Source organism: Nansenia antarctica, assembly GCF_963989245.1.
Source record: "Nansenia antarctica genome assembly, chromosome: 18".
Classification (NCBI taxonomy): domain Eukaryota; kingdom Metazoa; phylum Chordata; class Actinopteri; order Argentiniformes; family Microstomatidae; genus Nansenia; species Nansenia antarctica.
In genome coordinates, this window is record NC_137691.1 from 6,467,966 (window position 1) to 6,494,816 (window position 26,851).

Here is a 26,851-nt window from a genome sequence, read left to right on the forward strand (position 1 = left end):
CTGGCTGGTGTGTGTGTGTGTGTGTGCGTGTGTGTGTGTGTGTGTGTGTGTGTGTGTGTGTGTGTGTGTGTGTGTGTGTGTGCGCGTGCGTGTGCGTGTGCGTGTGCGTGCGTGCGTGTGTGTGTGCATGTGCGTGTGCGTGCGTGCGTGTGTGTGTGCATGTGCGCCGTGTGTGTGTGTGTATGTGTGTGCGAGAGAAACTAAAGTACTGCAGGGGCAATAGTTGCCATGTGTGTGACTGCAGCAAGAGATTCACTAGACATAAAACCAATGATGGGAGCTCTGATAAGCTATCAATTATTTACTTTGTATTTCTTTAAAGCTATCTATTATTTGTCGATGTTGTGGTTTAGTGAGGGGATGACTTTGAGAACTCAGTGGCACATTTGTAGCTGATACTAGATGAGTAATACTTTTTTTTAAAGGATTTTCCTGGTACACTTGGAATGTCCCACTACACCTTTTGTAGGAGTCTCTCGCGCCGACCATACATTTTTAAAGACCTACAGATCAAATGTATTATTGTTTGACTGATTGATTGTTTAATATGCAGAGATTCTCAACTCTTTTAATCACTTTATTTTAATCTGTAAGGCGAGATTCCTCCCCCTCACTTTCCACCCACCACACCACTCGATTAATTACCGTTCGCATATATTTGAATGTTCTTGATAAGCTAATTATGGTGGAATGGGACTTATCGAGCATGTGAGTGTGGATTAATATTCCTCTTTCTCTGTGATCGTACTTTGACCCAGACTTTGGGGAAAGGAGGGCACCCAAAGCGTATAGGGGGGTTAGGGGGGGGGGGGGGGGGCGAGGGGGAAGGAGAGAGGCGGAGGCACTTGGCAAGGGCTTAGAAATGCCCCCGAGGGTAGAATTCTTTTTGATTGCGTTCAGACGGGTAGAAATCCACCCCCCCCCCGACCCCCACAACCTCTCCCGGTGTCTCCATCTCTATGTTGGTCTGTCTCCATATCTCTCCTTCTCTGTCTAGCCTTCCCCCTTTTCTTGTCTCGTTCTCCGCTCGTTCTCTCGTTCTTAAGTTTCTCATGTCGTCTTTCTCTCTCAATCCCTCAGTCACCATCTTGGTATTTCTCTCTCTTTCTCTCTCTTTCTCTCTTTCTTTCTTTCTCTCCCTTACTCTCTATCTCTCTGTCTGAGTGTCGGCTTCACATACGCCGCTCTCTCTCTCTCTCTCTCTCTCTCTGTCTTTCTTTCTCTCTCTCTCTCTCTCTCTCTGTCTTTCTTCCTCTCTCTCTCTCTCTCTCTCTCTCTCTCTCTCTCTCTGTCTTTCTTTCTCTCTCTCTCTCTCTCTGTCTGACTGTCGGCTTCACATACGCCTCTCTCTCTCTCTCTCTCTCTCTCTCTCTCTCTCTCTCTCTCTCTCTCTCTCTCTCTCTCTCGCAAGCCCACAGAGCCTCCATCTGCGATGCCCACTCCTGGCAGAGACAAACGGTGGAGTTACCCTCTGATACTCACGCTGAAAGAATGTCTCACCGCCTGCCCGCCCCCCATTACCAACCTCCAGGTGCATGCTGATACAGAGCGCTTTTGGATTTAGACTGTCTGGGTTCTGAGCGCTGAGCTGAGGAGACTAACTGCAATAGTCAGGGCCTTGGAGGTCTGGTCTCTATTCCCATGCATTGTCTGCAGTGCTGACCCCTCGGGCTGTCCTACCAAGGCAGTGATTCATAGGATCACCGTGCTGGAGTCAGTCTAGCCCTCGTCCTGCTCACCAACCCTGTGGCCTGGAGGGTCTAGACTCTAGACTAGTACAGTAGAGACCCATCAATTCTGCTATTGCAGCGATATTCTTTTTTGTTTTGTTTTAGTCATAGTAAAGTATCTATTTTTGTATTTTGTATTCTATTATGTTGGAGTGTGGAGAACCATTGTTATTGTGCTGTAAAGTATGTGAAAACCAATACAAATATTTGAATAATAATAAAGTACAGAGACCCAGGAGCACACAAGCCCAGCCCCTCCAATCTTTATTGTCATCTGTATTGGCAAGGTACCCACTCACGCTGTAGACTTTGTAGATTAGAGATTAGATTAGATATACGGCTCATTGTAAAGAGAGATCTATGATTAGGTTATGTACTGAAGGGGCGGGCGGCTGTGGCGCAGGAGGTAGAGCCGGTGTCTAATGATCACAAGGTCGGCAGATCGGCGGTTCGATCCCCGGCTAGCCATAGGTCGAGGTGTCCTTGGGCAAGACACTGACTGAACCCTAAATTACTCCTAATGAGCTGGCCGGCGCCTTGCGTGGTAGCTTGCCGCCGTGTGTGTATGAATGGGTGAATGAGAGGCCATTGTAAAGTGCTTTGGAATAAGGTGCTATATAAGTCAGACCATTTACTGTGAGAGGTACACTGCAAAAAGTAAATCTAAGGCAAAATATACACGTTTTTTGTCTGACTGCACTAGTTTTAAGATATCTTTTACTTGTTTTATATTGGCAAGTGAAATTTACCTGTTCTGTAGGCAGTTCGTTTTGCTTATTCTAAGCAGCATTTGCCCCATTTTATTGCTTTTTTTTCTTGTTCTTGAGAGCTGACTTTTTGCAGTCTATCCCTAGTCCTGCTCAACCTACCCTGTGTCCTGGAGAGTCTACAGCACACAAGGCCAGCCCCTCCATCTTTATTGCCGTCTGTATTCACAAGGTACCCACTTGCGCTGTAGACTTTGTAGATTACAAGATTAGATTACATATAGGGCTCACTGTAAAAGAGAGATCTATGATTAGGTTATGTACTGAGAGAGAGGTAGCATCCTACCTCACAGATCAATAGCATCCAATGAGGTCATTAGCATTTTAGCGACATGAATTTCAATATTGACATTTACGATTATCTCCGTCAGGTTTGTCAATAGACAGGGGGCTGATGTGCTCCTTAATTTTTACTTTTTCTTATCTCTCTCTCTCTCTCTCTCTGCCCCCCCCCCCCCCCCCAACAGATGGCATCCCCCCTTAACATGGGTGGGATCCATCAACATTACTGTGTGGCAGTGCGGCTGCTGCACTTCTCCGTGTTCCGTTGTGTTTTTGTTTTCAGGGAGGCCCTTTTTCCAGTAATGTCTGTGAGGCAGCAGCTGATGTAGGAGGCTGAGGACAGGTCCGTGAGTGGCTCTGCCGAGGCACCTGTTTTGGTGGTGAGAGAGAGAACAGACATCCCACCTGGCAGCCCCGCTCTCGCTCTCTCTAGAGAGGGGAACCCTGGGTGGAGGGCAGATGCTCTCTCAAGTGCTAATCTAATTTTGGGGGCGTTTGACATGATTTAACAGGATTAAAGCGTTTACCCCTGAAGGGATGCTGGGTGACAGTGGCCCCAGGGACGGGGGGGGGACTGCCTGTTAGAAGTGATATGGGATGGAGGGTGAAAGGAACACAGGGTCTAATGAAGGCTGAGCCTGAGGGAAGAGCCTAGGCCAATAACTTAGTTGACTTAATGACTTTTTATCGCTTTTTATCACCTCTCTTCATTATGAGTCTATTATTATCGCTGAAAACGTGTGATGAATCTTTTTCTGGGTTTTTTCGGCTCTCAATTCGGCTACCACTTGCTGCCATATTTGGCGATGCTTTACGGCAACCAAATTCCTGATGTGTGAACGCTATGCATTCCAGCGGAACGACGCCTAAAACATCTGATCCACTCCTGATCAAATCTCAAAACCACGCGACCGCATCTCTAAACCTACAACCCCCCCCCCCCCTCCCACATAACAATTAGCTGACTAACCACTTGGAATTTTGCCCTCAAGGTAAAGCGTAAAGGCTGAAGCGTATAAGCTCAGAGTTCTGTATGGTTTATTATCTCAGGCTTTCCTCTAACGAATAACAACGCAGGAGTGACAACAGTGTTGGTTTACCATCTGAGCGACTATCAGGTTGCTCACGGCCCTCTCTGTCTCTCTCCACCCACTCCTGCTGTATAAACGCCTAGGAGACAATCTGCTGTGTTTTATACGAACACTGTTCTCCGATCCTAGTTGCTTGTGCTCGTGCTTGAGATTTTTGTTCACGCTCAGTAATGACTTCAGCAAGTTCGACGAATCAAGGGTTAATGATTTACATTTACATTTTGGCCATTTTAGCAGACGCCTAATTCCAAAGCGACTTACAATCAATACGTTTGACTAATGTAAGTAAGTGAATCGTCTCATCCACTCATGAAAAGTACTCTTTGCTCAAGCAGGGGCCATTGGCAGTCGTCGTGCTAGAAGAAGGAAGAGGTTTTTTTCTTTTTTGGGGGGTGGGGGGGGTTGCGTTCAGACGGGTACAGAGGGGTAGATTTATTGAATTAGGTGTGTTAGTACTTGGCTGGAACAAAACACTGAGAGAAAGCTTTAGAAAAGGTCAGGAAAAACAACAACAACAAGAAAAAAACAAGATAGAGCTCGTAATGGTTTTTCTTCTGGTGATTTGGAAATGCCACATAGTACCTTACCAGATTGGGTCATCTTTGGAAACCTCATATTTTGTTTCTGCAAGCTATTGTACATTTCATCTGCAGAAAGGATGTACTTGTTTTTTGGTTTTGTGTGAGCACTGTAAATGTCAACGAATTGGACTTGTTTGATTGGCTGTGTTTGGTATGTCTTCAAATGGCGCATGGTAAATGCTCAATGAGGATGGCTAAGATCATAAAATGATGGGGGGTTTTTTGTGACCCAAGTAAATGCCATGATTCATATGGAATGTTGTGTTGTGTTGTTTTTGGTGTGTCTTCCTTTTCAGGAAGATTTACTGTATGTTAAGCTAAAGTTTGCTTGGGGGGGAGGGGGTGGGCGAGTTAGCCTAGAGGTTAGAGAGGCCGGCTGGCAATCAGAAGGTTTCTGGTTCGATCCCTGCTTCAGGAGGGAGCTGCATGTGAGCGGGTCACTGGAGGGTTGCTGCCATCATATCTAAGGTGCCTACCACTGCCGTTGTGCCCTTGAGCAAGGCGTTTAACCCCTAATTGCTCCAGGGGTTCTGACTATGGCTGACCCTGTGCCTAGAGCAAAAACACATTTGTTCGTTGTACTCTGTGCGATGACAAAAAGGTTGAATCTAATCTAAAGGTGAGACTAACGTTCTCTATTTCTTGTGTGTCTCAGGAAAATCGCAGAGCGAGGCTAAAGGACATCACAACTGACCTTTGACCTTCGTGCACTATTGAGAGCCAGCCTCACAGGTGAGTCCCTCTTCCTACGCCACACCTCCTCCTGTATTCATTCATCACCAGTCCACCTAGCCAGCTAAGGGCAGTACAGAGCCTGGACTCTTTTATGACAGGCCTAAAAACCGTTTTATTCAAAAAGGCCTTTGACTGTTGAACCTGTGTTCATTCTTGTGATTTATTTTGTGTTTTTAACTTATTATGTTTTTAGGTCGTTTTGTTTTTAACTTATTATGTTTTTACGGTTGTTGTTTTTCTCTCTGTAACACTCTGTAGCACTCTGAGATTCTTTTAAATGAAAAGTGCAATAGAAATAAAATTCATTATTATTATTATTATTATTATTATTATTACCTAACCCAGTATGAATTTGTAGTCCAATATCCTTTTAATGTAGTGTTTCTCAACACATTAGTCATCTGAGAGTCCTTGCTGCCTGGGGTGGTAAAGCCACTCTCTCCAGAAAACACCACTCCAGCCCATAGCTATTACCAAATAAGAAAATGGGGCACTGATCTCCATTCAGATATGAGAAGGAAAAAAATAACACTAAAGATAGTAGCTGTGTTACCCTTTTTTCATTTGACTTAGTGAAGATTCTCCATTGCACAAATCTTCTTATGCAACCGATCCTGTTTATCTGGATCCTTTGAAAGACAGAGGGATACAGGAGGAGGGAGGAGGAGGGAGGAGGAGAGAAGAGGAGGGAGGAGGAGGGAGGAGGAGGGAGGAGAAGGGAGGAGGAGGGAGGAGGAAGGAGGAGAAGGGAGGAGAAGGGAGGAGGAGGGAGGAGGAGGAGGGAAGAGGAGGGAGGAGGGAAGAGGAGGAAGGAGGAGGGAGGAGGAGGAAGGAGGAGGGAAGAGGAGGAAGGAGGAGGGAGGAGGAGGGAGGAGAAGGGAGGAGAAGGGAGGAGGAAGGAGGAGGGAGGAGGAGGGAGGAGAAGGGAGGAGGAAGGAGGAGGGAGGAGGAGGGAAGAGGAGAAGGGAGGAGAAGGGAGGAGGAAGGAGGAGAAGATGAAGGCGCCGGCGGGGGCGGCAACAGCGTATTGATCCAAGCAGGCATGTGGCCTCCATCACATGTCCCTGAGAGGATCTGTTCCCCAGGCTCTCAGGCCCTGGCACACTGCCTCGTATCCACTCACTTTGATCTCTCCTGACACGATTCCCCCGGTCAAACGACAACGGATACCTCAGTCCTGATCAGTTAACAGACGATTACTACGGACTGTTTCAACCCTCCTGCCTTGACCCCCTGCCCTGCGGTGTCCAGAGAAGTGTTCTTCAAATGTCTGTTGCGAAACAAGCTCCTCCTGTGTCATCTTAACTTGAGGGATTTACTCCTCTGACGCTAGTCTTGTTTTAGTTTTTTTAGACTCATGCGTCTGCCAGTACTGAGCGTTCTGTGACTTTTTACAGGGCTTAATAGCAGTAAATTAGCTAAGTGGGTTGTATGCATCTAATACTCCTGTCTACGAAAGCTTTTTAAAAGCATTTATCATCCCATAAGTAATGTAATGCGCATATAGGCCAGTAGAGGGCATCCTGCTCCAAGCCCTCTGCATGCGCTGACAGGAGTCAATAGGTCACCGTGGATGGGCAGAGAAAGGGGTGACAATAGGGGCGAATGTCCCTTAATTGACTGGCCCTGTCTACCGCCCGTCATCTGGATACAATAGAGCAGTTGGTTTATCGCCTGAGGGGGGCGGACCTTACCAATGAATGAAGCACAAAACCAGGGAGCTGAGAACTTTAAGAGGAGAAAAGAGTCGACACAACTGTTAAATGTTTTACCTCAAAGTGAGGGCTAAATTTAGAGTAAGGGCTGGATGAAGTCTGAGAGTCTTCCTCTCATTAGTTGGAATGGATTTTATTTTATTTTTTTGCTTCAGTAGATGTGTATGTTTTGGACGCATTAAACACAACTACCTAAATTCAGATTTGTTTCTCATGCCTGTGTTCTTGTTATTTCTCCTTTATATAATGTTCCAAATTAAATTTTTGCCATTTAGCGGAGGCCTTTATCCAAAGCGACTTACAAGTGAATCATAGTAAGTGTCTAAGTGAATCATCTATCCACCAGTCATAGCAGGAAAAAGTCATCTATGCTCAGGCCAGGGGCCATTGGCAATCGTTGTGCTAGAAGTGACACAGGGGAGTCAGTCCACAGTCCAGGGGGGTAGTAGATGTCTCAGGAGTAACAGTACAGGCGGGTAGTAGATATCTCAGGAGAAACAGTACAGTACAGCGGGGTAGTAGATGTCTCAGGAGAAACAGTACAGCGGGGTAGTAGATGTCTCAGGAGGGACAGTTCTGTTCCTTCTCAATGTTGATCTCATGAGGTCCCCTGGATGATGGTGGCTTAGATAAAGCACTCCCTGAAATCCTTTCATCCCACACTCATATTGATATTGACCAATATCAAATGATCGATATCGGTGCCCACCAGTACTAACCACAGCCCTCCCTTTGCCCTGCAGGTGGGGATGTCTGAGGCCGAGCTGAGGGAGTGCAATGAGGCCTTTGAGTCAGAAGAGGGCGATGTGGAGCCGTACCTGGAGACAGATAACAGCCAAGAGATTCTGGAGAGGCTCAGAGAGCTGGAGGTGAGTCCAGGGCAGGGGGTGGGGAGAGGAGGAGAGGAGGGGGAAAGGGGAGGAGGGGAGGAGGGGAGGGGGGGAGAGGAGGGGTGAAGCAGTGCTTAAGAACAGCATCTGTCACAACAATCAACTCTCTCAACCAAAATACATTTTGTGATTACTCATAGGGGAGTAGCATCTTGACGACTACTACGGTACTGCTACTACTAACTACTACTATAATACTCCTTCCACTGATAAGAACAAGGCATTTATAGTGGTGGTAATACTACTACTAGTAGTTTAGCATCTCTCATGTAGCCTACTGTTAAGGTGATTAATGATTCCTCTTTGATACGTTTTCGACCTGACTTTCAGGGGAATATGTCTTACTTTATCAGACTCCACCAGGTGTCACCATCCTACTGTATAAGAGTGGGCATTTTTTTGGGTTTTCCTCTTTTGTGTTCCCGAAGTGATCTGAATGAGGGCGATGCTGAAGCTCATGAAGTTGGATGAGTCTATAGCAGCTTAATGAATGAATGGTCTTTATTGTCATTGCTATAGTACAGGTACCAAACAACAACATTTAGGAGGGGTGGCTCCCCTGGTGCTAGGAAAGGAAAAAGAAACAAAAAAAAAACAAGAAGTCAAGGAGCTGGTTTACATAAATATAGGCTATGTACACTATCCACAATACTATACTGTACAGATAGACGACTAGGGTTGTCATATTGCACATAGTGTTATTGCACATTCATTTAAAGTGTCGCAGTTTGCAGGCTTGAAATGTACATATTTGTGCCTCAGCACTACACCTGATTTTTTCAGTCCAGCAGCTGCCATCAATCCGTCCAGACTGTCCAGGGCCCAGAACCTAGGTCTTTGCTGTGTTCAGGGCCTGGATGGCCCTGGGGTAGAAGCTGTGCTTCAGTCTGTTTGTCCTTGCGGCCATGGTCCTGTACCGCCTTTTCGAGGGAAGCCGGGCAAAGTGTTCGTACCCAGGGTGGGTTGGGTCTCTGGAGATCTTGGAGGCCTTCCTGAGACAGCGTGTGTTGTACAGCTCTTCCAGAGAGGGGAGGGGGGCGCCGGTGATCTTCTGGGCTGTTCTCACGACTCTCTGTAGCGCATTTCTCTCCGCGGTTGTGCAGCTGGAGAACCAGTTGCAGATGCCGTAGGTGAGGATGCTCTCCACTCCGCCGCGGTAGAAGGCCACCAGTATCTCCTGCTTGTTGTGTTCCTTCCTGAGGACTCTGAAAGGCTTTCATCAGAGAGCAGGGTGGTATTCCATCAATGCAGCTCAAGGAAAATCCAGGCTTATCTTGATAAGACAGGATTTACCTTTAGCTACGTTGATGGAACACCCCCCAGGAATAAATATTATAGTGTGTGCTACGGTACATTTGAAAGCGGATTTGAATTCCATTTTGTCACTCAAGAATCTCTGCATTTCATGTATTCACTGTGTAGTACTTCGCATGACACGCTCTCTCTCCTCTAAGGTTCATTCTCAGAAATCATACGACTGTGTAACTACAGCTAAATGTAGGTGTTTGCCTCTATCGACCAATCTACAAAAGACTCTCGCCATTACAGCTTTTTAAGTGCCTGTGTTAGTAGTGACTGGCCCCTCATGGCACTTATGGACGTTTTCACAACATCTTTTAAGTCTCATAATCCCCGTGGCCTGTGCCCCCCAGTGGCAGTTTGAGATGTGGAAAGTGCTTTAAAACACTTAAACTCAGCACTCCAATCTGGAAACACACTTTGGTGTTTTTACGATCATTATGAAGTTGCTCTCGCTGTTGTGTGGTTAAGTCCCCTTGCTTTGAGTGGTGCGAGGTCTGGCACGATGAATTCTACTATGCCACTATGCCACTATGTATTCCAGAGGACACCAAACAAGTTGACCTATCCTCTCATACTCTCAGTCACACACACACTCTCACAAACACACACAGAACATGTGTTGACATTCTCTCATACACTATGTAGTGGTGGTCTAGGGGGATAGTGAGTTGGACTGGTGATCGGAAGGTGTCATGAGTTTGAATCCCGCCTGGAACACCACCACTAGTGTGCCCTTGAGTAAGACCTGGGAACACCACCACTAGTGTGCCCTTGAGTAAGGCACTTAGCCCTGAGTTACTCCAGGGAAACCATGGAGTCTGTAATTGTAAATCGCTTTGGATTAAAAGCTTCTGCTAAATGGTTAATTATAAAGATGAGACGTTCACCCCGTTACACACTCTCTCTCTCCGCATGCACGCGACCTCAACCGTAGCGCGGCCGCGTGTCGACGTGTGAATCAGGATGTAATTGCTGTGATTTATATTCATTCATGATCACTCCTCCTCAGTTGTCTTGTTTGGCTCACTGAGTTCCCCCAACCCAGCCTTCCTCTCAACCCAGCCTTCCTCTCAACCCAGCCTTCCTCTCAACCCAGCCTCCCTCTCAACCCAGCCTCCCTGTCAACCCAGCCTTCCTCTCAACCCAGCCTTCCTCTCAACCCAGCCTCCCTCTCAACCCAGCCTTCCTCTCTGATTAAATCTGAAATCAGAGGCTGATCCAACTCTCCCAGAAAGTGTGACGCTTTACCATTACCTTGCTCTATATACCTCTGCGGTGATACTATAGGGAATAAGGACAGTATAGTACATATTCTAGTTTTGTAATAAAAGGTAAATTGTTTGTTCATATAGTACATATAGATGAATTTATATTACTTTTTTATTTTCTTGCAAACTCGCATAGCATTCAAATCGCATGATAGAATGATCTACAACCAAATACATCTACAACCAAAACAGAGACACACTGGCAAGGTTGCACAGCCTTTATTCTTCCAGACGTGTATCAGTGTCCTACTGTTGTCACCCAGAGCACTCACATACAGACAAACACGCAGAGAGAGACAAGAAGAAATCAGTCTACAGAAGCCAATTCTCGCTTTTCTTGTGACTTTGTGACTTTTTAGATGGCATGTTTGGAAATCAAAATTGGCCCGGTTACTAAAGCAACCAGTGCATCACAGACCTGAACCGGAGCCAGGTTGAATTGAACTGTATTGACTTGCCTGTCTTTCTCTCTCTCTCTCTCTCTCTCTCACACACACACACACACACGTATTAGACAGTCCAATGATTTTTTTTCTTTACCAAGACATTCATTGAGTTGCCGAAGCTAGCCTCTCTTTGATTTGCTCTGCCTTAAAACCTCAAACACGGGCAGATCGAAACACTGTGTTTTCTCTTCTCAGTGGAAATCAGAATCGATAGTGCAGGGAAATGGTTTGGCCTCCTTCCCTTTTACCATCCACTGCTCCCTGGTCATTGAACACTTAGGCCTGTCACAGTTGCCTGTCAAGGAAGGGCCACTATCTGTGAGGGCTGTTTTCCTGTGCAACAACTGTGCTGAGGGGCCTCATTTTCTATGGACACAACTCTTTCCTTTAATTTGTTTCAGTCTATTGGCTCTCTCTCTCTCTCTCTCTCTCTCTCTCTCTCTCTCTCTCTCTCTGTCTCTCTCTCCCTCTCTCTCTCCCTCTCTCTCTCTCTCTCTCTCTCTCTCTCTACCTTCTTTCATATATTCTACCTGAAACCCTTCCATCTCTCCCTTTTGTCTCCATATCCCCTCTTTCACCTTCAATCTTTTTTGCTCCCTCACTCAGATGACTTCCCCTCTTTCATCCATTCTCTTTCTACCTCTCTTCCCCTCTTTCCCCCCCTCTACTCAGTGTCTGTCCCCTATGTCAGCCCTTGGGTTCTATCGTTGCTACGGTGACGGGTTAGAACTTTTGATCATGTTATATAAGACTGTGGTCGGATTCTCTTTGATGAGTTCACCAGTCTGCACCTATTAGAGGAGAAGGAGAAGGAGAAGAAGGAGAAGGAGAAGGAGAAGGAGAAGGAGAAGAAGAAGAAGAAGAAGAAGAAGAAGAAAAAGGCAGACCCTCTCCTTGTTCAGTTGTCGATCTACCTCTACTCTCGACTCCACTTTCTCCCCACTCTCGCTTTGTCAAATTCTCCATGAAATTAAAAATAACATACATTGTCGGGGGGGGGGAATGGAACTCAATGGAATTCACTGTGTGATCCTGAGCCAGAGAACTGGATGCATTAGATTAGATTAGAATAGATTTAGCTTTATTGTCAATGCAGAGTACAAGTACCAGACAACAAAATGCAGTTTAGCATAAAACATGACAGTGGAAATTGTGATATAAAACATGATATTGATAGTGATAGGTACAGTATGGCAAGCACGGCGGTTAGCGGTATATACAGGAGAGGATAGTAGTAAGCTATGTACAGTACAGTATGCTGCTCTTTACTTTGATCTTTGTGGCTGTGGTTCAGGAGGTAGAGCCGGCGTCTAATGATCGCAAGGTTGGCTCCTCCTGTCCACGTGTGGAGGTGTCCTTGGGCAAGACACTGAACACCAAATTGCTCCCAATGAGCGAGCCAGCACCTTGCACGGTGGCTTGCCTTATCTTATTCATTATCTTATTAAATGTTTATATCTATTCTTGTCATTTATTTTTATCTGGTTACTATTCTCCTCTTGATGTATTTTTTTAATGCTGTATGTAAAGCACTTTGAATTGCCCCTGTCGTATGAAATGTGCTATACAAATAAACCTTGTACAAGACCTTGCCTTGCCGCCATTGGTGTGAGAATGTGTGGGTGAATGGGGGAATGAGAGGCCATTGTAATAATAAGGCGTTATGTAAGTGCAGTCCATTTAGTCAAATCAAAAAATGTAGTAGTTGTCTGTTATTATCCTCTCACTCTCTCTTTGTCTCTCTCCTCCGCAGGCTGAGAACTCAGCTCTAGCCTTGGCCAACGAGAGTCAGAGGGAGGCTTATGAAAGATGTCTAGACGAGGTGGGTGTTCACGTCGAAATATACATCCAGCACAGCTTTTCTACTCTGCTACTGTGTGTGTGTGTGTGTGTGTGTGTGTGTGTGTGTGTGTGTGTGTCATATTCATATACTTCCAGTGTCCGTGCACACATTCAATGTCATTCTCCATTCATTTATTTATTTATCTATCAATGCAGATTTTGGATAGGAAAAGTTGTCTTTATAATGTAACGTCATGTAACTTCTGCAAATGCAATCTCCTTTCAGGTGGCCAACCATGTGGTGCAGGCGCTTCTGAATCAAAAGGTAAGTCATTGTGTGTGTGTGTGTGTGTGTGTGTGTGTGTGTGTGTGTGTGTGTGTGTGTGTGTGTGTGTGTGTGTTGAAGGTAATCACTGATGCTCACATCCAATTTGGAGGTTTTCTGTAACTCCTGGGGACCCATGGGGTATGTTGGCTTTTGTTCCAGGCTAGTAACACTGCAGTACACTGTCTGTCTGTGTGTGTGTGTGTGTGTGTGTGTGTGTGTGTGTGTGTGTGTGTGTGTGTGTGTCTCTGTGTCTCTGTGTCTCTGTGTCTGTGTCTGTGTCTGTGTCTGTGTGTGTGTGTGTGTGTGTCGTAGGACCTGCGGGAGGAGTGTATAAAGCTGAAGATGCGTGTGTTTGACCTGGAGAGGCAGAACAGGACCCTGACTGAGCTCTTCGCCCAGAAACTACACCCCCAGGCCAGCACTCTGCAGCAGGTACAGAACCTGTGTGTGTGTGTGTGTGTCTGGGTGTCTGTGCGTGCGTACGTGCGTGCACTCTTTCCCTAGAAACTACACCCCCAGGCCAGCAGTCTGCAGCAGGTACAGAACCTGTGTGTGTGCGTGTGTGTGTGTGTGTGTCTGGGTGTCTGTGCGTGCGTACGTGCGTGCACTCTTTCCCTAGAAACTACAACCTCAGGCACCAATAGTCCTCTCATTGTCCTCTCATTGTCAATGTCCTCTCATTTTCGCCACACAAAAGGGCATTTTTGCCACTCAAAAGGGCACTTAAGCGAGACGTTTTTCAACCGTGGGGGCACCAGGAGGGGCAGTCGCCCCCCCCGCCCCCCCCCCTGAGTCCGACCCACTGTGCTGATAAGCACAGTGGGTCTGAGGTAGGCTTATCTGCTTTCATTTGGGAGGAACATGAGAAGCTCTGCTATGCTGATTTGATCATCACTGTTGCTTAGGTGATGATTGTGGAAACGTTGCTTGTTGTAATCTGTGTATTTATGTGGTACTGTACAGGGGTATAAGAGATAATATTGATATCATTTTAGATTATGAGAATCGATGGATTTATATCTTGCTGTTCTTTAAAATTGACCAAAACTGGTATCTAAGAATATCTTTGTCTCAAATTATTATACCTAGTCCCTCATATTGTGTCCCATAGACCTATTATACTTGACTTTTGAATAGTTTGTCATATGGGAAATTTGCTATCGGCTCTGGTCAAAACTAGTGCACCATATGGCGAATAGGGTGTGACTTGGGATGCAGACATGAATTGTAACTTTGAGCCTTTGAACCTTACCCGATCAGCCGAACTGCTCCTCATATCTATTCCAGAACAGATCAAGGGTCAGAGAGCCACTGTTCTGATGGTTTACAAACCCCTGCTGGGGTTGTTTTTACAAGGCCTCTGGTTTCCCGTGGGTTTGTGTCCCCAGAAGAGACACAGACTTTCAGTCTTTGATAGAGATGTTCAATGACCTTGGTGATATTTTTGAGTCCTTTGAAGTATGAGACACTGAGGGCACCTCTGTGTCTGTGTCTGCGTCTCTCGTTTCTTTGCTTCTCTCCCACTCCATCACCCACCCACCCAGCCCTCTCTCGCTTTCTTCATCTCTGTTTGTTTATATACCGACTCCCTGTCTCTCTCCCATCAATTCTATTAGTATTCTAGGTGCTACATAGCAGCAAGGGCAGAGGCAATCTGCTGCGGAAATCTCAACACAGCATTTATCTAAACAAATTTGGCCTGTAATTGCCAAGAGAGTAAAAAGGCACATTCTATTACTGTAAATGAAAATTGAAAGTGTCCCCTATACTCCCCAAAACTCCCCCCCCCCCCCCACTCTTCCTCTCTCCTCAATTTTGAATTCTTCGCTAGCTCTCCCTTTGCATCTTCTACCTGTGAAAAAGAACCTCCCCTCTCATGCGGAGTAAGTGCCTTTTCCCCTGCCATCGCTTCCCTTTGTGATAAATAATAAGCGTAAGGAAATCTGATGCTCAATGCCAATGCAATTTAATTACTCCGAGCTGAGATTGGAATGAAAAGAGGCTGGCCCGCTCCGATAATGCTATTTTCTGTCTGCATTGGGAGGTGAGCTGAAATATGGGGAGGATGTGTAGAATTATAATCCTCGATATCATGCCTTGAACTGACGTCTCGCTTTCTCTCACGTTCTTAGTTGCCGTTGGTGACCGTGCCGGAGCACAGCACAGAAGCTCTGATGGTGGGGAGTGAGAAGCTCATGGTGTCACAGAGCCAGGGGGAACTCAAGGTGAGAGGCCGACCCAAAGAAATCAAAGCTGATCCTAAACCTAAACGTCCCACAACCGCAATCGGAACCATCCAACCTCTTTCGGCCATCTTGTATATTATAGCTTAGTATATAATGTTTTTATTTGTTATGCTCCCCCTACACACGGGGCGGCTGTGGTTCAGGACGTAGAGCCGGCATCTCATGACTGGCGTCTAATGACCACACGGTCGGTGGTTCGATCCCTTGGTTCGATCCTCTGTCAACTTTATTGATATTGACAGAGTACCAAAGTACCAAGATAACGAAACGCAGTTCGCCATCTAACCAGATAGTGCAGAAGCCATACATGTATGGACAGGTGCATGGTGGGACAGTAAACGGTATTACAGTGAGTATAGGTAAATAAATATAAAGTCAGTCATCAATATGATATAGTAAAGATATATGTACAGTGTGATATGTACAGGACAAGGGTGAAGATATGTACAGTTAAGATGTGCAGTATATGTGCAGAACAAGGGCAATGGATATCAATACAATACGTACAGTTAGGGTATATGTACGACGTGCAAAACAGTGTGCAAAACAGTCCTGAGTGTGCAATGTTCAATGTGACACGTTGATTTTTATACTGCGTTGGTTCCCCCAGTGACATGGTTGGCGTCACCATTTCCCAGTATTAATTCGACCACAAACAATATGATGTAAGGTGCTCCCGCATCCCCTTAGTATTTTCTCCTGTGAGAGTTGTCCTGTTTTTGCCCAGCCTCACCTAAGTGCCCCCTACAGCTCTCAACGGGCCCCTCTGTAATGTTCCCACTTAAAGTGCCCCGACATAATCGCCGGCCTTGGAGGCAGCATCAGACCCCCGCTGACAAAATGACCGAAAAGTAAAAGAAAGAGAGAGAAAGAGAAACACAGGCCACTTCAACCCTGAGGGCAACCGATTGGTTTCTCCTTGTAAGGCTAGGGACAGGGGGTGTCAAATTGAATATAGATTTTTGTTTCCCCTCAAAGCACTCACACAATACACTTTCCTCTCTCTCTCTCTCTCTCTCTTCGTATTGCCCCCTGTCTTCTCTGCCTCCGTAATTCTGTCAGGGTTTATATCTACACTTTATATCCATCAGACCTCCCCGGATGATGTTGTCTCGGTCTTGCTATCATCCCTTAGTGTCTAGATTGCATTTCACCCCCTCCATTCTGTCCCTGGGGTTTGAAAAACTGAATATAATTGTGGAGGAAAAGTTTTTTGGTGTCAATTTAGTGTGATTCCCACACGACTAATGCCGCACACACACACGCACACACACACACACACATACACACAAACACTTCTCTTTTGTTGATTGTGTACACTGGTGAAAGTAAAAACCACTCTCAGGGAAGATGGTGCCATTTGTTGAACCACCACCACACAAAAGGTTGCTATTTGTTGAACCTGTCTCAATCCATCTGTCTCAGTCCATCTGTCACGGCTTTAGTGTATGATCCCTCATGCAGTTGGTAGCCACTACTCCCTGTGCTCTATATGGATCATGTGGGAAGAAATGTGTTGACTGAAATCACACACGCCCACCTCCCCCACAATTTAAGCTACGGTAAGCTCTACACTGCTCCCAAGTTCCCCGGCACAGACCGTATATACTTCTGCATATATATGGGCTTATCAGAATTTCCAAGGTGCAGGCAGGGAATTTATTATTAGGTGGACATAAATCATTGCATCAGTATGGGCAGCAGGGGCAGAGGGGTTCTCTATGTCACTTCAATCAGCTGGAATTGCCGAATCGACACGCGATAGCTCTTTGAGATCATTTGGGAGAGATTGAGAGAGATCGAGAAAAGGGGGGGTAAAACAGTCCACAGTCGTATGCTGATATAATCGGGCGGCTTCGGTGTGTGGACGGACCCTTTCCTGTAGAAGTTAGTAGTCCTGTCGTCTGAATTCGTCACATTGACATGCAATGGCCTCTGGGAATGCCAGTGGCAGCAGTGGAAAAATAATGACACGGGTAGCGAATGCTGTGTAATGCTAAACAAGTAGCCCCCAACTCCCCCCCCCCTCCACCCTCCACCACATCTGTCTTAATTTGATAATCCCCAGAGTTCTGCGCTGGCGGTGACTACTTTTTAGTCAACAGATTGGTTTCTCTCCAGCAGAGGGGGGGTGGGGGGGGGAGAGAGGGAGTGGGCGGAGAAGTACGAAGAAGTGTTTTCCTACTGATTACAGAATTAATTGCTTCTTTAATTAAAGATAAAGACAGCTTCTTACGGTTGGCCGGCCATGTGCAGCCAAAGTAGCTCCACTTCCCCTCCTGTCTCTTCTCTCCTCCCTCGTCTCATCCTGGTGTTCGGGGTTATTTCTGCCCCTGTCGAGAACGGCTTCTGTGCATTCCCAGCATGCTCGTTGGTCACTTGAATTAACCCTTTGCACTCCTGCTGTTTACAAATACTACCTTTGCGCATACCATATTTGTGCACGTTGCACATACCTCTTTTTTTATACAGCCTCTATTTATACATCTAGGGGGCAGCTGTAGCTCAACCCGGTAGAGCCGTCGTCTAATGATCACAAGGTTCGCAGCTTGGCGGTTCGAAGCCCGGCTGGCCGTGTGACGAGATGTCTTTGAGCAAGGCACTGAACGCCTAATTGCTCCAGGGTCATGTCTATGGCAGACTCCTTGCCTAGAGCATAAAATACCAAATTCCAACAATTGACTGACAACTTGATTGCATGGCAATAAAACAATTAACTATTATTATTATTATTATTATTATTATTATTATCTGTACATATCATACTGTACATAGCTACCCTAACTGTACATAGCTCATAACTGTATATACCTCTAATTACGGTACTTGCCATACTGTACCTATCGCTATCACTGTCATGTTTTATATCACTGTTTGCACTTCTGGTTAGATGCTAAACTGCATTTAGTTTTCTGGTACTTGTACTCTGCTCAAATTGCAGTGGTTTTAACCTTCCCCACTTCGTTTTACCCCCTGACAAATGATAAGAGCAACGTCAGCCTATGATTTAGATTATTAGGAATTTCAGACCAAAAAAAAGTTATTTGACATTTACATTATTTAGCAGACGCTTTTATCCAAAGCACCTTCAATTGGAGATTACAGGGACAGTCTTCCTGGAGTAATTTAGGTTTAAGTGCCTTACTCAAGGACACACTAGTGGTGGTGTTCCCAGGTTGGATTTGAACTCATGACCTTCAGATCACCAGTCCAAGTCATTATCCACCACAAATTTGGCTTTGTTCAAGATATATACAGTATATGTATATAATATTATATTTTATATATATAAAATAAATAAAAAATACACATTATATTAATTATATATAATTATTCTTTTATTTCTTCACTTACAATACACAGCACACATAACAACCAAATGATGTTATAAGAGATCAATGTGTTTGATATTGCCAGTTGACACATCCTGTCGTTTTTAGAAGTTGGTGGCATTGGATAAATAGTCGAGTAATAATGCATCCTGATGTCTTTGCTCTTGCAGAGCAATGGGAACGGAACACAGAACGGAACAGCCGGCTCGGCCCGGGCCCCGGCTACCTCCATGGAGGCCCTGTCTCCCTTCTTCAAGAAGAAAGCACACATCCTGGAGGTCCTGCGCAAACTGGAGGAGTCGGATCCCCTCAAGTTCCACCCGTCCGCCTGTCTCTCCTCCCACCACGACCTCGGGCAGGCTCTGGTCTCCATGGACTCCATGGGTTCCCTGGTGTCCTCGGGGGGGTTCTCCTCCTCCTCCTCCCCGCAACGCTCTGTGGTGGCGCATCCTCCCTCATCCGCGTCCCGCTGCCGCCACTCCAGCTCGGACTCGGACATCCACGAGTACTCCAACGGAGAGGGGTCGCTCCAGGAGGACTGCGGTGGACAGCCCCGGCAGCAGCACCACCACCACCAGCACCACGGGGTGGCCGGCTGCCAGTCGTGTCGTATGCTCTCCCAGAAGAGCAGCCTGGACAGCCTGCTGACGTGTCGCGCCCAGGGTCACGGACCTGCAGCAGCAGCACACTCTTCCAGAGGAGGGGAGAGCCTCGACAGACAGGCCTGGGGGGTAGTAGAGGACCAGGGGGCGTCGGCACAGAGCACAGGCCTTCCCCTGGCGCCAGCAGCAGCAGCAGCAGCAGCTCTATCCTCTACTGACAGCACACGCCTGCGCTACATGCACAGCACATTAGTGGACTCTATAGAGCAGCAGCCTCCTCCTGAGCTTCTGGGCCCTTCCGACTCGCCGTTCCTCTCCTCGCTAACCCAGGCCTCTAATCTAAACAGGGTGCCAGCAGCAGGGGAGGAAGCTAGGAATTTACAACCCCACCAAGACAAGCACCACGCGTCCGTTAAAACTCCTTTTAGGGACGAGCTTTTAGACCCCTCGCTCAGCGAGAATGTGAAGCACATGAATGTCGACGAGGCGACGCAGTGCCAGGAGGACGGGGACCGGCAGGAGGAGTGCTGCTACCTGGAGGTAGAGGCGGCGGCAGCAGCGGCGGCGGCGGCACACAATGTGAAAAACAACGTGCACAGCTCTACCTCACACCTCAGCCCCGCCGTAGCGGAAATGGACAGCTCCCATCCGGGGTATCAGGGGCAGGAAGAGAGTGAGCAGGTCTGCAACGGACTCTACTTCTCCTCGAACGAGACCTCGGTCTCTAAGAAGGTGGCGGTGGAGTCGTACTCTCCGGCTCCCGTGCCAGAGAGGACTTTGAGCTCTGCTCAGGCCTTGTTGCCACCTTCTGGGAAAAGCAAGCTTACACTCAGCCCCATCTCCCCCTCTCCCTCCTCCTCCTCCTCCGCTTCAGGCCACGGTGAAGTCAAGCCCTCTCCTGTCGCCTCCTCCCCGTCCCGGCTGCTGAAGTTCCTGAAGATCCCGACCGTCGGGGGGGGGGCGCAAACAGGCGGCAGCCCCCTCCGTCTGAGTCCGCAGCTCACGCGCAGCTCCAAGATCCCCTGCCGGAACAACAACAACTATGAGGTGTATCATTCGCCTGTCTTGGCCCGCAAAGCCACCGCCACCGCCGAGAGGGAAAAGCAACCACCGCCCTCACCCTCCTCTTCCAGTGCAGACCCTTACCCTGCCACTCACTCCGCCCCCACCTCCCCGCCCAAGCCAGAGGACAACACGTTACCCCCTCATCCCACTGCCAAGGAGACAGTTTACAGCAGCCACTCCGCACCCAAACCTAGTCGCAGCACCAAGGCAGCGCCTCCCTCGTCCTCTCAGCCACAGAAGGGTTCTCAAAAAGTGCCCCATTACGAGAACGTCCCCGGCTTGTCCGCACCCTGCCCCTCGAGTGAGACACCCCCCCCTCAGTTCCTGGAGGCGCTGAGGACGTCCCAGTATATACCTTACCACCAAACCGAAGGTCCTGTGGAGAGACACGCGAAGGAGGAGGAGGAGGAGGAGGAGAAGGAGCTCCTTAGCCCTCCGTCACAGCATCTCGACTCGTCCCCGGGGACGGGAGATCCTTTCTCCGACCTCGACCCCTCGGACCAGGATACGGACTCTGAGAGCCCCGTCTGGCAAAACCCCCACCAACATTTCAGCCTCCCGTCGTCCTCCTCCGCATCCAGTAAAGCACACAAGGGCAGCAGCTACTCCAGTATGCGGGACAGGCACCAGGAGCGCGCGGCCCTGGAGCATAGCCAGCAGAACTGTGAACCCCTTCAGCCTCAAGTCAAGTCAACAGCCAGGAAAGGTGACCCGTCGCCTGGGTCTTCCACCCCCAAGAGGCTGGGGGGGGTAGGCCAGAGCAAACCAACCCAGAGTGATTCCAGTCATCACCCCTTCAAAGAGCGCCTAGCTGCGTTGGGGAAACTCAAGAACATCGAGGACATACCGGTAGGAACACCACAACAGTCTGTGGACAAGAAGGAAGCACAATGTAACATGGGTAAACCGACAACCGCTAACAACAACGTTGAGAAAAGCAAGACTTCTGATAGGCAAGGTGAGAAAGGTGGCCCAGAGCACAGGCACCAGAAACACACTGATTCCCTGGATGGAAAGCCAGCCTTCCCCAAAACAAGCGTCGCCAATCATCCTCGGCAAGGTCCTCTCCATGAAATGACAGGAGCCAAATCAACATTCACAGCGTCGGCCATACCCAAGGGAGAGCAAGTAGAGACATTCTCTCCTCGGATATATGTAGCGAAAGCAGAGGGTCCGAAGATCAAAATGGGCGTGTCGTCGTCCAACACAGAGCCCCCACCCGTTATCAGGAGCTATGGGAAGTGTCCCATCACCCAGAGTCACCACAGTAAAACTGTCCCCAGCCCCCAGAACAGCCCTAGCAAAGGCCCGTCGAAATCCCCTTCGAAGGCAGGGCAGGCCTCGTCATACCCCAGAGGGGTGAGGCCTAACCACGAGGACCGCGCCCTTGCCCAGAGACACCCACCACCGCGTCCAGAGGACAAAGGCAAACTCACTGGCGGTAAGAAGAAGACATTCGTCCACGCGGAGAGCTTCCCCCCTCCTCCCCCTCTGCCACCCAGACCCTCCGCCGAAGCCATCGTCCCGAACGAGGACAAGAAGCCGTTCTCACCCGGCCCGCCCGTGCCCCATTCGGCCATAGAGCAGAAGGTGATGCGGGGCATCGAGGAGAACATGATGAAGCTGCAGGAGCAGGACCGAGTCCAGGTGCCCGAGGCCAAGCAGAAGGCGTCCAACGGCATCGCCAGCTGGTTCGGCCTGAGGAAGAGCAAGCTCCCCGCCCTCAGCCGCAAGCCAGAGACGTCTAAGCTTAAGAACAACACGTCCCCTTCCTCTGCCTCTGGCGGAGGGGGTAAGGACCCCAAGGCGGTTCCCAGGAAGGTGGTGGAGAGTCTTAACATCTCCAAGCTGATGGAGAAAGCGGAAGACCTGCGGAAGGCACTGGAGGAGGAGCGGGCGTATGTGAATGGGGTGGGAGTGGCCATGGACCGTTCCGGAAGGGGACATTCGTGTGAGGTGGTGATGGACCAGTCGCAGGGTCAGCTGGCACTCATGTACAGAGGGGTGACCGCAGACAACTTCATGCAGCAGCTTCTCAACAGGTAAGATTTATTTTATCTAATTACAAATGTAATTAACTTTGAGTACATGCAGTGCACATGTTATTAATTATAATAAAATACATTTAATACTTATTAATTAATATAATATCAGACATTTGACACCAATGAATCAAGACAAACAACTAAGAATAATATGTCAACTTTGATGTTCCTTCGAATTCAATACCTCCAAATCGTTGACTCCTAATCAGTAAAGCTACTAGATTGTGATTTTAAAGTTACATTATGGACGTTTTTGCCCTTGGGGGTGATCTTAAGCCAAAATGTGTCCCCAAAATAATCCAAAATCATGTCCTGAAATGACCTCATTGGACATTAAAGGGGAACACCTCTTCATGGCCATGAGCATCATCTTATTTTGCCAGTGTTTGTTAGCCTTATCTAAGGATTGTCTGGTTTAATGATTAAATTGACTCAATGCTAATTAAACTGAGAAGAGTTTTTTCAAAATGGCAGTTTCCCTGCAAGTTTGTTTGTAACGTCTTCCTTCTTAAGTCCCTCGACGTCTTGTTCTGGAAACAGGGTGGATGAGCGGGGAGCCCCCAGCTTTGGGATGGCACACCGACGTCTCTCCTTCGACTCTAAGAGGTCTCGACCCTTCAGTCAGCAGAAAAACGGGATAAGCCATACCAAGAGTAGGGAAGAGATGGACAAGGTAAACTCAATCACCTCCTTCACCTTTTTCTACAGGAACCTCAATGTAGTTGAATTAATAACAAACTACTCACTCACTGCGATGACTCAATCTTATTTGGAGTGTTTACAACTTGTTGTTTCAGGGTTCCGATCTGCTTTGCAAGGATGAGGTCACCTCAGATGAGAGCTTAGCAGAGTCCATTAGTTCCCAGCACTTTACAGGTAAGGTCAAGCAAATAGGCTGAGTCATGTCGTACTGTGCGTGTGTCACAGTACATCTATGCTCATAGATGGCAATGAGATATGCAAATGAATAGAATACATGCATGATCCCTGATTAATAATCATATTTATACTTATCAATCAATCAATCAAACTTTATTTATATAGCACAAGTCATACATTCAATGCAACTCCAAGTGCTGAACATAAAAACAATAGTAAATAAAATACAACACAATAAAACAAGAGGTCGATAGGAGATAGGAAATAGGAAATAGATAAATAAATAAATAAATAAATAAATAAAACCAGGAATAAAAATAAGAATTAGGAGATAAGAAATAGTAGTAAAAGTGCAAGTTGAGATAAACACTAGATCAAAGCCAGGTTAAACAGGTGTATTTTAAGCTTTCTTTCAAAGATATCCACGCTCTCTGCCACCTTCAAGTCCTCCGGCAAGCCGTTCCAGAATGTTGTATACCTTCTCTAATCCGACCTAACTATTCCCTCCTCATTGCTTATAGGCTCTGGTGCCTCCATGCGCACCCTCGACAGTGGCATCGGCACGTTCCCCATGCCTGACTACGCAAGTAGCGCAGCCGGCAAGAGCATCCCCAAGGGAAGGTCCCAGGGCGAGCAAGGCTTCTCTGGCTCTCAGGGGAAACACGGACCTCTGATGAAGGCTCCACGTAAGGCCCGGACGCTGGAGAGAGAGCTGTCATCTCTGGAGGAAGTGAACCCGTCTGTCCTGTACAGCGCAAGAATGGAAGGCAAGGGCCCCAACATTCACCTGTCCAGCACCATCCATGAGGGTATGTAATGCTTTTATTTAGCTCTTAGGTGGCTACTAGGGTGACTGTGGCTCAGGAGGTAGAGCGTAGGGTAGTCTAGTGGTCGCAAGGTCGGTGGTTCGATCCCTGGCTCCTCCTGTCTAGTGTTCGAGGTGTCCTTGGGCAACACACTGAACTCCAAATTGCTCCCAATGAGCAAGGCCCGGCGCCTTGCATGGTAGCTTGCCGCCATTAGTGTGTGAATGTGTGTGTGAATGGGTGAATGAGAGGCCATTGCAAAGCGCTTTAGAATAAGGCGCTATATGAGTGCAATCCATTTACCATTAGTCTTTGTATTCCTATCGACCACTTCATGCTGTTATGATGGACATGTCTCCCTCTCTGACACTCTGATCTTGGTGTGAACATCAAGTAGTCAAGGCAACCATGGAATATAGAATCATACAGTACAACACCGAAATGTTATGGCTCATTGTAACTGTGCACAAGCTATACGCTATACGTTTCTCCAAATCACAATAACGAATTCAATTGTTTTTTCCATTGACGCAGACATAGATGCCTATGGGGCTCATATGCAAACTCCACCCACCAAGAACTGGACGTTTCCCAATCTGAAAGGCTCTGCTGGAGCCACTGACGTGTATCTGGACGTCCAGGGGGGTTCGGGGAGCCAGGGCACCCCCTCCAGAAGGGTGAGTGAGTCACACAGCGGAGGCAATTCGTGACGTTAGAATTATAAGGTTCTATCTCCATTTTTGTCAAAATTGAGTTTTTTACATAATCTGATCCATTAGGTGTTTATTAATGCCTGTGTGGTGTTATTTTTTAAATGTTGACATTTTTGAGTTAGTAATTAATAAAATACAAAGGTTCCATCTCACAAAACATAATGGAATGTAAAAACGTTGACGCTCAATATCTCTGAACTACCCTAAACGGAGATAGAACCTTATAATTCTAAGCTCACAAATTGATACATTTATATTTTTGGACATTTAGCAGACGCCTTTATCCAAAGCGACTTAAACAAATACATGTGTCTCAGTAATCTATCCATCAGTCATCATAAGAAAAACTAATGCTATGCTAGGACCAGGGGCCATTGGCAGGCACAATCTTACCAGACTCTTAAATTGACTCCCCGCCTCAGGAGGGGGCTGCATGTGAGCTGATGTACTGGAGGGTCGCTGGCATCATATCTAAGGTGCCTACCACTGCTGTTGTGCCCTTGAGCAAGGCACTTAACCCCTAATTGCTCCAGGGGGGGGCGCTGACTATGGGTGACCGTGTGCCTAGAGCGAAAAAATACATTTTGTTGTACATTCTCTGTGCAATGACAAAAAGATTGGATCTAATCTAATCTAAAAGAAGACATCTTACTTTGTACTGACATGCCGTGTTTCTCGTCTGCAGTACTCGTCTACCGTTTGTGATGAAAGTCTCTGGTCTTTATTCCTTTTTAAAGAGATGAGGTGGTTGGAAGGAAAGACAGAAAAGATGGCTGGGGGCTTGATCACTTCCTCTGTCATTGGCTTCCCTGCTGTGTCAACACTTTAGACAAGAGGGCCATTATTTCAACATTATTACCTTCTGCTCCTGGCCTCTAACAAGAAAGATGGAACAAAAAGAAGGACAGAGAGAGAGAGAGAGAGAGAGAGAGAGAGAGAGAGAGAAAAGAAAAGGGGATGGGGATGGGGAGGAGAGACAGAAAGAGGAAGAGAAAGAGATAGAGAAATGAGCGGGCGGCTTTTGAGCAAGCTTTGAATTAACTGTATGAACGACAGATTAGATGCAAATGCATGGACACCCCATGGCTTTTAACACTAATTGGAGCGTTTTCAGGACACTGCTTTTCTTGAAAAATGTATATTTCTTGGCCCTTCTCGGGACAGTTATAGCTAATTCATATGAACCTCTCTCTCTCTCTTTCTCTCCCTCTCTCTCTCTTTCTCTTCAAACTTAATACAAAAGTACTGCAAAGTATCATAATACAGAGTACCGTAAAGTTATACTGTGCCTAATTAACAGATGTGAAATGCAAAGGAATGTTGCCCTTTAAATCAGGACTTAAATAACTGTGTCCTAAAATAACTAACTATAGCATCCCTTTGTTCCCCCCTGTCGCCCTCCTCTCCCTCTCCATTCTCCCTTTCCCCCCTTTTCCCCTCCCCCTCATGTGCCTGCCTCCCCTCTCCAACAAGAGTTTGAAACAGTGCTCCCCCCAGGGCCCCCTGGCCGCTGACCCAGGTAGCCTCCCCCTGCCCCCCCAGGCAGGGCTCAGCCGGCGGGGTAAGGGGCGGATGATGACGCCCGGCGCCCCGGAGGTGGGGAAGGACGGAGGAGGAGGGCTGGAGCTAGTGAAGGAGAGGCCCGAGGACATCCTGTCCCCCGGCAGACCCCAGGCCCTAGAGACCCCCGAGTCCCTGAGTGACTCCCTCTACGACAGTCTCTCCTCCTGTGGGAGTCAGGGCTGAGGGGGGGGGAGAGGACTGGGAGAGGGGAGGAGAGGAGAGAGGGAGACGGGCAGGCTGGAACCCTTTAAAACCTATAAAATGCACCTCCATCCTTGTCTTGTGGAGGCCCAACCCCTGAGGCAGAAACAGCGTTCTACTCCTCTAACACACACACACACACACACACACACACACACACAAAGCAGAAAAGCAGCGCATTGCTGGAAAACTCACACCCCCTCAGGTTGACTGATGTTCAAGGACACACACACAATTCGAGAAACTAGACTGAATTGGACCATTATGTTGTCCATAGGGACTGACATTCAACTGCACTCTTCACCATTATCTCGAGGCCAGACACACACACAGACACACAAAATGCATGGAAATACATTGTCTTGTTTTGAGGCTACCACAAGAGTATCTGAAGTACTTTGTTGTATTGCTAGATGCAAGTGGGCTGGTTGATACCAGAGGGTTTGTATTTTGTGAAGAAGATGTACTGGGCTGCTATTGAC

General features: G+C 47.4%; 1 protein-coding gene across 1 annotated transcript; it reads left to right on the forward strand.

Moving 5' to 3' along the window:
* Positions 1 to 7,650: 7,650 nt before the first annotated feature.
* On the forward strand, positions 7,651 to 26,351 carry LOC308173521 (nck-associated protein 5-like; the record flags this gene model as incomplete). The annotated part of the gene is made up of 12 exons (XM_080548549.1): positions 7,651 to 7,770; positions 12,561 to 12,629; positions 12,876 to 12,914; positions 13,230 to 13,349; positions 15,050 to 15,142; positions 18,666 to 19,178; positions 19,428 to 22,204; positions 22,721 to 22,880; positions 23,005 to 23,083; positions 23,608 to 23,895; positions 24,427 to 24,569; positions 26,079 to 26,351. The coding sequence occupies 12 exons, from the start codon at positions 7,651 to 7,653 to the stop codon at positions 26,349 to 26,351; spliced, it is 4,674 nt and encodes a 1,557-aa protein (XP_080404675.1).
* Between the last annotated feature and the right edge of the window lie 500 nt (positions 26,352 to 26,851).